The sequence below is a fragment of the Somniosus microcephalus genome, chromosome 3, assembly GCF_052327205.1.
Source record: "Somniosus microcephalus isolate GS21.2 chromosome 3, FLI_Smic_1.0, whole genome shotgun sequence".
In the NCBI taxonomy this organism is placed as follows: domain Eukaryota; kingdom Metazoa; phylum Chordata; class Chondrichthyes; order Squaliformes; family Somniosidae; genus Somniosus; species Somniosus microcephalus.
The window spans coordinates 297,842,980-297,859,482 of NC_140989.1; the positions used below are offsets into that span (position 1 = coordinate 297,842,980).

The window sequence follows — 16,503 nt, forward strand, 5'->3', positions numbered from 1 at the left end:
TTTGGAGTCACGTATAGGCCAGACCGATTTCCTTCTGTAATGAATGGGTTTTCACCCATTTTCATGGTCTAGTATTACTGATACTAGCTTTTTAGTCCAGATTTTATTCAATTGAATTTAAAATCCCCAGCTGTCATGGTGGGATTTGAACTCATGTCCCTGGACCATCAATCCAGGCCTTACTAATCCAGTGACATAACCACTATGCTACCATACCCGATAACTTGTCATACAAAGAGTAATCAATGCTTGGAACTTCTGGGTAGAACAGTGGAGATGAATATGTCATGGTAAGAAAAGATTCAAAGATGCATATTAAATGAAACCCTGGGAGAGTCAACAGTTAAAGGATTAAAGTACTCATACTGCATAATGACTCCCTTTATTAATTCTGTATTGAAATTCTATCATCAGCTGAAAATATTACCTTAAATTTAATGATTTCTGGGTTGTACTCGACCGCATCTCCCCATTCCTGCATCAGCTCTACAGTTGGAAGCTGTTTGTGAGCAAGAGCTGTCACGTGCTCACTTGCGCCGCCTCGCACAAATATTATGAAGTCTTCGGTGTATTTTGATTTGGTAATACCCTCTAGCACAATAGATATACAATTAGAATTCATTATGAAGGAAAAAGTGAAGAAAACATATCCATTCTCCCCTCTATTCCATCAATTTTCTCACCTCTTCTACTGAATGTGATGAGTAAGTGTCCACATGTGTGGATAGCCTTCTGTTACCTCACCCAAGTGGCTGGTCTTCTTGGGTGTGCATACATCCATAAAGTCTGTGTTAGCAGCCGTTCAACCACTGGGGAGAGGGGGTGATCCAAACTGGCTTCAATCCTGTTTTCACAAGACATCCACCCATACACACTATACAGAAGGAGTCACTGTATAACAATCAGGAGTTGGAAACCATGAGGGCTTTTCCCTGTCCCTAGCCTACATCCATTAAACCAATTGTATTTCTCAACTGCTTCCCTGGTTGTGATCAGCTACCTCAGCAATAATCAGGATTGGAACTTGGGACCTTCCTGATCTGTATGCCTCAGTACCATATTGTGCAGTGCATTTATCTATTGAGCTATTAAGGGAGCCCAACATTTATTTAGGTTAATGATTATTCATGAGTTCAATTAAAATATGTAGTGGATAAATGCAGTTTTAATTTTGTATGAAAACCTATAATGGTAGATGTACCTCCTTTTACATTCAGAAGACCATCACAAGCTCCAGCTTTGACTCCAACAGCAACATAGACTCCTTTAATGTTGGCCCCTATATTAAAGCCTCCCCTTACACAGTCTTTAGCATCATTCAATGTGTAACCTAAAGATTAAAAGAAGAAAAATGCTATCAGTCAAGATGTTAATGATTTGTAATTAACTTTATGATTTACAAGACTTCAGGAACATTAGAAAAGTAATAAAGTAAATAAAGGCAATGATGTCACAATTATCAATACATTAATTCTGTCTCCATTTACATACATCAACTCATTTTTTTCTTCGGTTAGAAGCTGTCTATGTGGTCCCCACAGATTCTGATGGAAGTGCTGCTTCCATTAAAATGACACTTTCTTCACAATAGATAGACTGTCAGCTCTTCCCATAGCTGAATTGAAAGATTCCTTTCCAGTTTATATTAGTGCTTTTACACCTCAGGAAACAATATTAAAATAATATTTGGCTTTCATATGTGTGCAGGCATTTGTGCATTTGTGGATTGCTCCAGACTGGAACCCATTATTCGAGCTCCAATCTTGGCTTCTTTTAGAACATAGGAACAAGAGTAGGCCATTCAGCCCCTCGAGCCTGTTCCACTATTCAATTAGATCATGGCTTCAGGAACATTAGAAAAGTAATAAAGTAAATAAAGGCAATGATGTACCTCAACTCCATTTACTCACCTTTATTCCATATTCCTTGTTACCATTTATCCCACAAAAATCTATTGACCTCAGCTTTGAAAATTTAAATTGACCCAGTATCCACAGTCTTTTAGGGGAGAAAGTTCCAGATTTCCACTAGCCTTTGTGTGGAAAAAGTGCCTCCTGATTTCTTTCCTAAAGGTCCTAGCTCTAATTTTAAGATTGTGCCCCCTAGTTCTGGATTCCCCTACTAGTTTCTCTGTATTTACCCTATTGAATTTCTATATAATTATAACGACCTCTCATCCTTCTAAACTCAAGGAAATACAAGACAGGTTTATGCAACTTGTCCAGGCCCTTCATCCCAGGCTTGAATCCCCCTTGAATAAGCCCATATATACCCTTTGTTTTTCTCTTGGCATTTTCTGCAGGGCCCATTGAAAGAATCATAGAATCATAGAATGGTTACAGCACAGAAAGAGGCCATTCGGCCTGTCAAGCCTGTGCCAGCTCTCTGCAAGAGCACTTCAGCTAGTCCCACTCCCCTGCCCTTTCCCCGTAGCCCTGCAATTTTTTTTTCTTCAGGTACTTCTCCAATTCCCTTTTGAAAGCCATGATTGAATCTGCCTCCACCACCCTTTCAGGCAGTGCATTCCAGATCATAACCACTCGCTGTGTAAAAAAGTTTCTCCTTATGTCTCCTTTGGTTCTTCTGTAAATCACGTTAAATCTGTGTCCTCTAGTTCTCGACCCTTCTGCCAATGGGAACAGTTTCTCTCTTTCTACTCTGCCTAGACTCCTCGTGATTTTGAACACCTCTATCAAATCTCCTCTCAACTTTCTCTGCTCTAAGGAGAACAGCCCCAGCTTCTCCAGCCTATCCACATAACTGAAGTCCCTCATCCCTGGAACCATTCTTTCAAATCTTTTCTGCACCCATTCTAAGGCCTTCACATCCTTCCTAAAGTGCAGTGCCCAGAATTGGACACAATACTCCAGTTGAGGCTGAACCAGTGTTTTATAAAGGTTCATCATAACTTCCTTGCTTTTGTACTCTATGGGGGTAAAATTCAGTATCGCCCCATTTGGGGCGCCATTATCGGCCGTGCGCAAAGTTTAGCGCCTGGCACTAATTATCGCCTCCGACAGCAAACTTGGCTTTTATCGCCCCTGGAGGTGATTGGAGCACTAAATCAGGCACTTCACACCTGTCTTAAGGTGCAAAGGCCGAGGAGCGAGGCACTATCTCAGAGCGCTGGCGAAGCAAGGAAGGGCAAATCAAAATAAACCTGCAAAGTGCTGCTCAGTACTCAAAACTCCTTCACACAGCGTTGAATCTCTCCAGAAGTTTCTCTCTCCCTCTCTCTCAGAATGTGTGGTGCAAAAATGTCACCGACAAAAAATGGCAGGAAGTGGTCGCCTTTAAATAGCGCTCCCCTAGTCCCTTTCTGACAGCATAACGCTCCCCTCAACCTGTCATTGCTAGCGGCAGGCGGTAAAGGCAGGGGGCGCCACTCAATATCCGGTCCGGGGCGCTAACGGGGCATTGCGCACTCGACTGACATCACAATCTGCTGGCGCAGGAGATCGTGGTGGTAGTGTTTAGCGCCGCCGCAAAATGTCTGGTTAATTTCGCGAGCAGCGCAAACATCGCCGCGCCCGGGCGCTAGTTGCTTTGCGCCCCATTAGCGCCCTCTTAAAGCGCTAACGGGAGGCGCAAACAACTGAATTTTTCATCTCTATTTATGAAGCCCAGTATCCTGTAGGCTTTTTTAACTATTTTCTCAACCTGCCCTGCCACCTTCAATGATTTGTGCACATATACCCCAAGGTCTCTCTGTTCATGCAGTTTATATTGCCTCTTCTCGTTCTTCCTACCAAAATGTATCTTTTTGTACTTTTCTGCGTTAAATTTCACCTGCCACGTGTCCACCCATTCCACCAGCCTGTCTATGTCCCCTTGAAGTCTATCACTATCCTCCTCACTGTTCACTATACTTCCAAGTTTTATGTCATCTGCAAATTTTGAAATTGTGTCCTGCACACCTGAGTCCAAGTCATTAATATATATCAAGAAAAGCAGTGGTCCTAGGACTGACTGCCTGGGAACTCCACAGTGTACCTTCCTCCAGTCCGAAAAACAACCGTTCACCGCTACTCTCCGTAATGATCAGTAACATGTCATTATAGAATGGTACACTAGGTGGAGCTATATGTTTAGGAGTGGGGCTACCCACGATGCACTAGGCTACCCACAAGGTAGTAGTCAAGATGGATGCTGTATACTAGTCCACATGGCTGAATAAATGTCTAGCACAAGCTAGCTGTTCATAATAAAAATGTCTATTTATTTATGAACATAATATGGTACCAGAAGTGGTAAGATCTGCTGAATATTGTGAAACATGACATGGAGAATTTGAAGCCAGCGGAGGGTTTGAAACTCATGGGGAATGTCAACTGCAATTGGTGGACTTTCAAACAACAATTCGAACTCTACATTGCTGCCATCGGGTTCAGTACGATGCCAGACGCAAGGAAAATAGCGTTGCTGCTTACGGTTGCAGGCCCACAGGTGATAGAGGTATTTAATACTTTTGTATTTGATCAAGAGGAGGAGAGAGAAAAAATGGATGATGTGCTAAAGAAGTTTGATACACATTGTTCTCCCAAAAAGAACGAGACCTATGAGAGGTATGTGTTCCATTCACGGACACAGCAGCAAAATGAGATTTTTGATAGCTTTGTGACCGATCTGAAACTGAAAGCACAGACATGTAATTTCTCTGAACTGAAATCATCCATGATTCGTGACCAGATTGTGTTTAGTATTCATGAAAAAAAAGTCAGGGAACATTTGTTGAGAGAAACCGAATTAACATTGGAAGATGCTGTCAAAATATGCCATGCCAGTGAGCTAGCTCAGAAGCACGCGAAGACTTTCAGTGAAATTAATAATGATGCGACTGTAGTGAATGACAGTGCTAATGTCGGTGCTGTGTACGTGGGCAGAACAGAAATGCACAGCAATCGGAGGATGGAACTTTCAATTGTAAACGCTGTGGTTACCAGCACCAGTCACGACAATGCTCAGCGTTTGGGAAAATGTGCACAAAATGTTATGGAAAGAATCACTTTGCCAAACAATGCTTTTCAAAAGTAAAAACAAAGAAAGGGCAACAAGTCAATGTGATTGAGGACACTGATTTAAGTGAGACATTTTTGTAGGAATGGTGTCATGTGACAATATCGAAAAGGATACAGAAAATGTGCAGCCCTCAGGAATGGACAATGCTGAACATAAAGTTAATGCAGTAAAAGAGGACAAATGGATGATGCCACTGCAGGTAAATTATTAGTTACATTGAAACTAGACACTGGGGCAAAAGCAAACTTAATCAGTATGAGTGACATTAAAAATATGAAAGAAAAGCCCAAAATACAGAAAAAGTCAGTACTACTGAAGAACTATAATGGACAGAAAATAGATAGCTTAGGTGTATGCACACTTAAAGTGACAGTCAAAGACAAAGTGCATCATCTCATGTTTTCTGTTGTGGCTGAAGGACTTGATTCACTACTAGGTGACAAAGCTTGTGAGGACTTAGAACTAGTCAAGAGAGTCTACCGTATAAACGGTGCCATAAGCAGACCAGATGACTCGGTGGATTCTGTAGTGAGTAATTTCCAGGATGTGTTCAAAGGATTTGGAGTTCTACCATTCACTTACAAGATCCAGCTAAAGGAGGATGCTCAGCCAGTGGTACATGCTCCTCGGAGAGTTCCAGCACCCCTGCGTGACCGGCTCAAGAAAGAACTGGACAGAATGACCACACTGAAAGTCGAAGAGCCAACAGACTGGGTTAACTCCATGGTATGTGTAAAGAAAAAGAACAATGATCTAAGAGTATGCATGGATCCAAAGGACTTAAATGCAAACATAAAACGTGAACACTACCAGATTCCCAAGCGAGAAGAAATCACCAGTGAAATGTTAGGTGCCAGATACTTCACAAAGCTCGATGCCTCACAAGGATTTTGGCAACTAAAATTGGATGAAGAGAGCACCAAATACGGTACCTTCAACACACCATTTGGCAGGTATTGTTTCCTCAGAATGCCTTTCGGGATAATATCTGCATCTGAAATCTTTCATAGAGCGATGGAACACATAATTGAAGGTCTGGAAGGAGTTCGGGTCTATGTTGATGACATCATCATCTGGGGCTCCACACCGAAAGAACACAATGAGAGACTGACTAAAGTGCTACAGAGCATACGCCGGAATGGACTGAAGCTCAACAAAGCCAAGTGTCAGTTTGGCATCCAGGAAGTCACTTTCCTAGGAGATAATCTATCTGGTAAAGGAATAGAGCCAGATATGGAGAAAGTAAACGCCATACTCAACATGCCTTGACCCACTGACAAAAAAGGAATGCTATGCATCATGGGGATGATAAACTTCATTGGAAAGTTCATTCCTAACTTGTCAGCCAAGACAGCCTGTCTGCGAGACCTGCTACATAAAACAAATGAGTTCGCATGGACAGAAAGACATGAACAAGAGTGGATGAACCTCAAAACAGTGCTGACAACCACACCTGTACTCACCTTCTTTGACCCAACAAAGAGAATCAAAGTGTCAACGGATGCATCAAAAGATGGCCTAGGCGTGGTCTTGCTACAAGCAGAGGGTGAAGATTGGAAGCCTGTTGCCTATGCCTCCAGGTCTATGACTGATTCTGAGTGTCGATACACCCAGATTGAAAAGGAATGTCTAGGCTGGGTAGTTGGACTAGAAAAGTTCCATGGCTACATATATGGACTTCCCACCTTCACAGTTGAGACAGACCACTGCCCACTGGTTGCCATCATTAAAAAAAACCTGAATGAGATGTCTCCAAGGATTCAATGACTCATGATGAAGCTGCAAAGTTATGACTTTGAACTGATCTACACACCAGGCAAATACATAGTGTTAGCAGATGCACTATCCTGAGCACCCACAATGAGTCATGTGAGCTCTACTGAGGAAGACGTGGATGTTCATGTGAGTATGGTCACTGCTGCACTGCCCATGTCAGACACAAAATCAAAGCAAATAGCAGAAGAAACAGTAAAAGATACAGTATTACAAACAGTAATAGAGAACATTCATCATGGTTGGCCGAAAGGTTCCTGTCCAAAGTACTATCACATAAGGTCAGAATTGAGTGTCGCAAGTGGACTATTACTAAAGCAGAACAGAATAGTCATTCCACAGGCTCTACATCAAGACATGCTCAAAAGGATTCATGAGGGACACCTCAGAATTGAAAAATGCAAAAGGAGAGCAAGAGACACTGTTTATTGGCCTGGCATAAATAAGGACATTGAGAACATGATAGGCAATGTGAGACATGTCAGAAACACCAAAACAAACAAGCAAAGGAACCAATGATAGTAGCTGACATACCAACAGCACCATGGCAAAAGGTTGGTATGGACCTCTTTCATTTGAATGGTAAAGACTATCTAATAGTGATTGACTACTATTCTAACTATCCTGAGATGGCGCTGCTCTCAAGCACATCAGCAAGCAGTGTCATAATACATGTTAAATCCATTTTCGCCAGACATGGAATTCCCAGGATTGCCATTAGCGATAATGGTCCGTGCTTCAACTGTAAGGAGTGGCAACAGTTTGCAGCACATTATGACTTTCAACACATCACATCCAGTCCTCTGTATGCTCAGTCGAATGGGAAGGCAGAGAAAGGTGTTCAAGTTCTCAAACAGCTACTGAAGAAAGCAACAGAAAGCAAGTCTGATCCTTATCTCGCCCTGCTGAGCTACCGAGCCTCACCTTTAGACTCTGGTTCTTCACCTGCTGAACTCCTAATGGGTCGCAAGTTGCGCACCACACTACCCTGCTGTGCAAAGAAAAAGCAGAGTAAGGAACTAAGACAGAGACTTCAACTGTTAAAGCTGAAACAGAAATCACACTATGACAAGTCATCCAAAACTCTGAAACCATTGACAAGGGATGATGTTGTCAGGATTGAGGATTCAGATGCATGGAACAGGAAAGCTACAGTTCTTGAGGAAGTAGGACCAAGGTCATACACTGTTAGAACTGAGGAAGGACAGATTCTCAGGAGGAACCACCGTTCCCTCCTGAAAACACAAGAAACTATCCAAGAGCAAATCGATGACAATGCCGCAACTGAATCTTGTCACTCACCACCAGAACAATCTAACACAAACACACATACAGGCTCTCATGCAAACACATCAGACTTACCTGTGCTGAGAAGATCCACACGTGAAGTTAAAAAAGCCTGATAGACTTCATCTTTGAGTACAAAGAAAACTATATTGAAAATGTATTGACTGTTGTGAAGATGTTTATGTCGTTATGATTGCTTGATATTGATTTTGTTTAACCTCAAAGAAAGGGGGATGTAATGATCAGTAACATGTCATTATAGAATGGTACACTAGGTGGAACTGTATGTTTAGGAGTGGGGCTGCCCATGATGCACTAGGCTACCCACAAGGCAGTAGTCAAAATGGATGCTGTATACTAGTCCACATGGCTGAATAAATGTCTAGCACAAGCTAGCTGTTCATAATAAAAATGTCTTTATTTATGAACATAACACTCTCTTTTTCCTGTCACTTAGCCAATTTTGTATCCATGCTGCCACTGTTCCTTTTATTCCATGGGCTTCAACTTTGCTGGCAAGCCTATTATGTGGCACTTTATCAAACGCCCTTTGGAAGTCCATGTACACCACATCAATCGCATTTCCCTCATCAACCCTCTCTGTTACCTCATCAAAAAACTCAATCAAGTTAGTTAAACACGATTTGCCTTAAACAAATACATGCTGGCTTTCCTTAATTAATCCACACTTGTCCAAGTGACCGTTAATTTTGTCCTGAATGGTGTCGAGCTTCTTGAGTGTTGTTGGAGCTGCACTCATCCAGGCAAGTGAAGAGTATTCCATCACACTCCTGACTTGTGCCTTGTAGATGGTGGAAAGGCTTTGGGGAGTCAGGAGGTGAGACACTTGCTGCAGAATACCCAGCCTCTGACCTGCTCTTGTTGCCACAGTATTTATGTGGCTGGTCCAGTTAAGTTTCTATCAATGGTGACCCCCAGGATGTTGATGGTGGGAGATTCGACAATGGTAATGCCATTGAATGTCAAGGGGATGTGGTTAGACTCTCGCTTGTTGGAGATAGTCATTGCCTGGCACTTGTGTGGCGTGAATGTTACTTGCCACTTATCAGCACAAGCCTGAATATCGTCCAGGTCTTGATGCATGCGGGCATGGTCTGCTTCATTATCTGAGGAGTTGCGAATGGAACTGAACACTGTGCAATCATCAGTGAACATCCCCACTTCTGACCTTATGATGGAGGGAAGGTCATTGATGAAGCAGGTGAAGATTGTTGGGCCTAGGACACTGCCCTGAGGAACTCCGCCAGTGATGTCCTGGGGCTGAAATGATTGACCTCCAACAACCACAACCATCTTCCTTTGTGTTAGGTATGACTCCAGCCAATGGAAAGTTTTCCCCCTGATTCCCATTGACTTAAATTTTACTAGGGCTCCTTGATGCCACATTCGGTCAAATGCTGCCTTGATGTCAAGGGCAGCCACTCGCACCTCACCTCTGGAATTCAGCTGTTTTGTCTATGTTTGGACCAAAGCTGTAATGAGGTCTGTAGCCGAGTGGTCCTGGCGGAACCCAAACTAAGCACCGGTGAGCAGGTTATTGGTGAGTAAGTGCCGCTTGCTAGCACTGTCGACGACACCTTCCATCACTTTGCTGATGATTGAGAGTAGACTGATGGGACGGTAATTGGCTGGATTGGATTTGTCCTGCTTTTTGTGGATAGGACATAACTGGGCAGTTTTCTACATTATCGGGTAGATACCAGTGTTGTAGCTGTACTGGAACAGCTTGGTTAGAGGCATGCCTAGTTCTGGAGCACAAGTCTTCAGCATGACAGCCAAGATGTTGTCGGGGCACTTAGCCTTTGCTGTATCCAGTGCGCTCAGCCGTTTCTAGATATCACGTGGAGTAAATTGAATTGGCTGAAAACTGGCTTCTGTGAAGGTGGGGACCTCAGGAGGAGGCCGATATGGATCATCCACTCAACACTTCTGGCTGAAGATGGTTGCAAATGCTTGCCACAGAAAGAAAAATTCCAAGGGGAGGACCCACCATCCGTGGTAATCTTTAAAATTTAAAGATAGTATCAAACTTAAAGAAAAAGCATATAATTGCGCAAAGATGGGTGGCAGGTCAGAAGATTGGACAGAATATAAAAAACAGCAAAGAATAACTAAAAGATTAATAAGGAGCAAAAAATTAGAGTACTAAAGCTAGCTAGAAATATAAAAACAGATAGTAAGAGTTTCTATAGATATTTTAAAAAGAAAAGAATTAACAACGTGAGCGATGGTCCTATAAAAAGTGAGTCTGGGGAATTAAAAATGGAAAATAATGAGATGGCAGATGAATTGAACAGATATTTTGCATCAATCTTCACTATAGAGGGTACAAGTAACATCCCAGAAATAGCTGTAAGTCAAGAAATGGAAGGGAGGGAGGAACTCAAGAAAATTATAACCACCAGGGAAGTGGTACTGAGCAAATTGTTGGAGCTGCGGGCTGACAAGTCCTCGGGTCCTGATGGACTTCATCCTAGGGTCTTAAAAGAAGTGGCTAGTGAGATAGTTGATGCGTTGGTTTTAATTTTCCAAAATTCCCTAGATTCAGGGAGGGTTCCATTAGATTGGAAAATAGTGAATGTAACTCCTTTATTCAAAAAGGGAGGGAGACAGAAAGCAGGAAATTACAGGCTAGTTAGCTTAACATCTGTCATAGGGAAGATGTTAAAAGCTATTATTAAAGACATTATAGCAGGGCACTTAGAAAAGTTCAAGGTAATCAGGCAGAGTCAACATGGTTTTGTGAAAGGGAAATAATGTTTAACCAATTTATTGGAGTTCTTTGAGGAAGTAACATGTGCTGTAGATAAAGGGGAACCGGTGGATGTACTGTGCTTAGATTTCCAGAAGGCATTTGATAAGGTGCCACATCAAAGGTTATTGCGGAAAATAAAAACTCATGGTGTAGGGGGTAACATATTGGCATGGATAGAAGATTGGCTAGCTAACAGGAAACAGAGCGTAGGCATAAATGGGTCATTTTCTGATTGGCAAAATGTAATGAGTGGTGTGCCACAGGGTTCAGTGCTGGGGCCTCAACTTTTTACAATTTATATAAATGACTTGGATGAAGGGACCGAAGGTATGGTTGCTAAATTTGCTGATGACACAAAGATAGGTAGGAAAGTAAATTGTAAAGAGGACATAAGGAGGCTGCAAAGGGATATAGATAGGTTAAGTGAGTGGGCAAAGATCTGGCAAATGGAGTATAATGTGGGAAAATATGAAATTGTCCATTTTGGCAGGAAGAATAAAAAAGAAGCATATTATCTAAATAGTGAGAGATTGCAGAGCTCTGAGATGCAGAGGGATCTGGGTGTCCTAGTGCATGAATCGCAAAAGGTTAGTATGCAGGTACAGCAAGTAATTAGGAAAGCTAATAAAATGTTATTGTTTATTGCGAGGGGAATTGAATACAAAAGTAGGGAGGTTATGCTTTAGTTATACAGGGCATTGGTGAGACCACATCTGGTGTACTGTGTACAGTATTGGTCTCCTTATTTAAGGATGTAAATGCGTTGGAAGCATTTCAGAGAAGGTTTACTAGACTAATACCTGGAGTGGGCGGGTTGTCTTATGAGGAAAGGTTGGACAGGCTAGGTTTGTATCCGTTGGAGTTTAGAAGAGTAAGAGGTGACTTGATTGAAACATATAAGATCCTGAGGGGTCTGGACAGGGTGGATGTGGAGAGGATGTTTCCTCTTGTGGGAGAATCTAGAACTAGAGGTCACTGTTTAAAAATAAGGGGTTGCCCATTTAAGACAGAGATGAGGAGAATTTTTTTCTCACAGAGGGTCGTGTGTCTTTGGAATTCTCTTCCTCAGAGGGTGGTAGAAGCCGAGTCTTTGAATATTTTTAAGGCAGAGGTAGATAGATTCTTGATAAGCAAGGGGGTGAAAGGTTATTGGGGTAGGCGGGAATGTGGAGTAATCAGATCAGTCATGATCTTATTAAATGGCGGAGCAGGCTCGAGAGGGCGAGTGGCCTACTCTTGCTCCTAATTCGTATGTATGTTTGTATGTTCAGCCTTGCCTTTTGCACTCACGTGCTGGGCTCCACCATCATTGAGGATGTGGATATTCATGGAGCCTCCTCCTCCCGTTAGTTGTTTAATTGTCCACCACCATTCACAACTGGATGTGGCAGGACTACAGAGCTTTGATCTGATCCATTGATCGTGGAATTGTTTAGCTGTCTATAGCATGCTGCTTCCACTGTTTAGCATGCGCGTAGTCCTGTATTGCAGTTTCCCCAGGTTGGCACCTCATTTTTAGGTACACCTGGTGTTGCTCCTGGCATGCTCTTCTGCATTCCTCATTGAACCAGGGTTGGTCCCCTGGCTTGATGGTAATGATAGAGTGTGGGATATGCTGAGCCATGAGGTTACAGATTGTGGTGGAATACAATTCTGAAGCTGCTGATGGTCCACAGCGCCTCATGGATGCCCAGTTTTGAGCTGCTAGATCTGTTCTGAATCTATCCCATTTAGTACGGTGGTAGTGCCACACAACACGATGGAAAGTGTCCTCAGTGTGAAGATGGGACTTTGTCTCCACAAGGACTGTGCGGTGGTCACTGCTACCAACACTGTCATGGACAGATGCATCTGTGACAGGTAGACTGGTGAGGACGAGGTCAAGTATGTTTTTCTCTTGTGTTGGATCTCTCACCACCGGCCCAGTCTGGTAGCTATGTCCTTCAGGACTCGGCTAGCTAGGTGAGTAGTGGTGCTACCGAGCCACTCTTGATGATGGACATTGAAGTTCTCCACCCAGAGTATATTCTGTGCCCTTGCTACTCCCAGTGCTTCTTCCAAGTGGCGTTCAACATGGAGGAGTACTGATTCATCAGCTGAGGGAGGGTGGTAGGTGGTAATCAGCAGGAGGTTTTTCATTGCCCATGCATGACCTGAAGCCATGAGACTTCATGGGGTCTGGAGTCAATGTTGAGGACTCTCAGGGCCACTCCTTCCCGACAGTATACCACTGTGCCACCGCCTCATACCCAGGGATGGTGATGGAGGAGTCTGGGACATTGGCTGAAAGGTATGATTCTGTGAGTATGACTGTCAGGCTGTTGCTTGACTAGTCTGTGGGACAGCTCTCCCAATTTTGGCACAAGTCCCCAGATGTTGGTGAGGAGGACTTTGCTGGGTGTGCCGCTTCCGTGTCCAAAGCTGGTGCCGGATGGTCTGTCCGGTTCTATTCTTTTTATTGCTTTTCGTAGCAGTTTGTTACAACTGAGTGGCTTGCTAGGCCATTTCAGAGGGCAGTTAAGAGTCAACCACATTGCTGTGGGTCTGGAGTCACATATAGGCCAGACCAGGTAAAGATGGCAAATTTCCTTCCCTAAAGGACTTGTGAACCAGATGGGTTTTTACAACAATCCGATAGTTTCATGGTCACCATTACTGATACTAGTTTTTTATTCCAGATTTATTTAATTAACTGAATTTAAATTCCCCAGCTGCCGTGATGGGATTTGAACTCATGTCTCTGGATCATTAGTCCAGGCCTCTGGTAAGCACTTTACAGCCTTCCGGACTCAATATCGAGTTCAACAATTTCAGATCATAACCTCGGCCCCTGTTACATTTTTATATATTTTTTATCCACACCTTTAGTTTGTGCCTTTTCCCTTTTTTTTCTCTCCCACATGGCAGCTGTCTTTCATTCCGCCAGCGCATTTCACACTTCATCTAGAGCCATCTTTTGTCTCTTTACTTGTCCCATTACTATCTCATCTCGTCTTGAATATCTCTTAATGTCTCTTCACTTCCCTTTTGTTCTTTCATCCCCTCCCCCATTTCCCAGCCCCCAAACTGGCCTTTTAATCTGTTTCATTTCCTGCCTTTTTTCTCAGTTCTGATGAAGGGTCATCGACCTGAAACGTTAACTCTATTTCTCTCTCCACGGATGTTGCCTGGCCTTCTGAGTTTTTCCAGCGTTTTCTGTTGTTACCTCTGGATTACTAGTCCAGTAACATAATCACTATGCTACTGTTCCCATCATCCCTGTGGTCGCTGAGCTACATTGGCTCCTGGTCCCCCACTGCATCAAATTTAAAAATTCATCTTTGTGTTTATATCCTTTCATGGTCTTTCCTCTACCTATCTCCTTAACCTTCTGCAGCCCTACATCCTTCTGCTTATGCGTCCCCACTCCGATTACCGCACCATTTGCCCTAAGCTCCGGAATTCCCTCCCTAAACCTCTCTGCATCTCTGCCCTCATTTAAGCCCATCTCTTTGACTAAGCTTTTGGCCACTTCTCCAAAAGTCTTCATCTTTGGCTCGGTATCTATTTTTTTTGAATATGCCTCTATGAAGCACGTTGGGATGTTTTTGCATACTAAAGGAGCTATATAAATGGAAGTTTGGAATTTGTACTTTTGTGTTTATTATTGAACTTGTGAAAAAAACAAATTAAAAGCACTGAGCTTTCAACCAGACTCCCTCCAAGGTGAATAGAGTTAATTGAAATTTGATATTAGTCTTAAGCCGGAAAATTCCTCGGAGCTACTCCCAGTCCGCCGGCCTAATTTTGGCGGAGGTGCGGTGGAAAGCTGGTTTCTCCCACACTTCCAGCAAAGTTACTGTGGTGGAGCAGGAGCAGCTCTGAGGAAATTCCTGGCCTTAGGCTCCTGGAGCCATGAATTCATTCCCGGGATCCCTGTGAAACTTTTTAATTCCCTCAGTGTTCCTTTTACATCTACAACCTGCAAGCTCTTAAAACTCCAAGTTAAAATCTGATCACCAATTTTCCTTTTTTCTTCTCTCTTATACTTTTCAACCTTGGTGGTTTCCTGAACTGTAGGCTTTAAACCTGCAATTGGATGTCTCATGGAAAAAAACAGAACCAACAAAGGACTATTAAAGTTGCCCCCCAGTCAGTAAAATACAGGCTCTGAAGCTAAGCTCCTCTTCACTGTCACTCATTGGACTTAAGTTGTGTAATGCCATTCACTGTTCTTGCACGTCAATCAAGCAAATGTAGCAGTATTATGAGTTTGAGCTAACAGTGCAAATAATCAATTCTGCATGTCATGCACAGCACAAATAATATTCTTATCTATGATCCTTGCAGCTCGGCCACAGGAAAGTAGTTTGGAGCTCAACAGCAAATGTGAGCAGCTCCAAAGCAGCTGTGTAATTCATTTTGGATCTTAGGGCAGCATTTGTTTGGCTTGAACAACAGTCCTGTTCATTCACTGCAGGACTCCATAGATTCGTCTGTCATGATTAGAACTCTTTACATCTACTATATCTTTCCGTACTCGCAGGCTGCAAAGGAATACATTTTATCATCTCCCGGCAGGAATTCCCCAACAGCGGTGAAGCAAGCTCCTCCAGCTAGTTTGTGAAAATGTGGTTCTATCTATATTATTAATACAGTTGGAGACCACTTTATCAGCTCAAAAAGGAACTTAAAAAATGGAAATGCCCACTGACAAGGCAAAAAAAAATCAATTTAAAATTGATTGCTATCTTGACTGATTATCCTTTGAAATTTGCTTATTTATGGATTCTGGAATTGATAAACATATATATATATAATGGCCCAGTAATTCGGGTCCCAACGCGCGAGTATGCATGGGGTACTCACGCGTGGACCCAATGGAAGTGCCGGTTTCTTGCATGCACAGCGCATGCGCAGGAAAACGGCACTTGCGGTCCCCTGAAAGCAGGGGTTAAGAGGTGAAACGCGTGCGACGTATGAGGCAGCGCGAGCGCATTGAACTTCCTTTTTTTTGACAGGTTTGCCCGAGCGTGAAGGCCTCCACTTTTTACACATTAAAAAAGCAGACGTAAGGACTTCATTTTAAAAGGTAAGTGGTCAATTAATTAAAATTAGGACATTTTTTCCACAGGTTTATTATTTTTAAATACTTTACAGTAAGTGTATTTTTAGCTCTGATTTTTTATAAAATTATTTTTTTCAAAAATTTTAATTATTGTTTAAAATGGTTATTTAATGTTATTTATAGTTGGTTTAAATAGTGTGATGTTTTTTAAAAATTTATTTTAAGGTTATGTACTGTTTTGGGCGCCCGGAGTTTTCATGAGTTTGACAGGTCTTCTGTCAAACTCATGAATGGACTTTTCCTTCCTCCGATTGGTTGCCCAGTGCTCACGTGATCCCAGCCGACGCATCGCACTAAGTCCGCCGCTGGATCACGCAAGCACAGCGCGCCGGGAGCTGGACTGGGCCACAGACAGGAAATCCACGCAGGCCCAGGCCTCAACTGTTGGCGCGCAATGTAAGTGTAGGTCGGGGGCTTGCACCCGCGGGAAGCCCCCGACATGAATTTCTGGGCCATGATGTGGAGATGCCGGTGTTGGACTTGGGTGGACAAATGTGAGAAGTCACACAACACCAGGTTGTAGTCCAACAGCTTTATTTGA

General features: G+C 42.9%; 1 protein-coding gene across 1 annotated transcript in view; it reads right to left on the reverse strand.

Annotated features, from left to right (window-relative positions):
• The window catches only part of c8b (complement component 8, beta polypeptide), a 60,070-nt gene that overhangs the window by 18,423 nt on the left and 25,144 nt on the right, over positions 1-16,503 (reverse strand). The window contains exons 8-9 of the mRNA XM_085982821.1: positions 1,202-1,330; positions 428-591 (exon numbers count right to left, since the gene is read on the reverse strand). Of these exons, the coding sequence (XP_085838947.1) occupies positions 428-591; positions 1,202-1,330 (293 nt within the window). The remainder of the gene's footprint in view (positions 1-427; positions 592-1,201; positions 1,331-16,503) is intronic.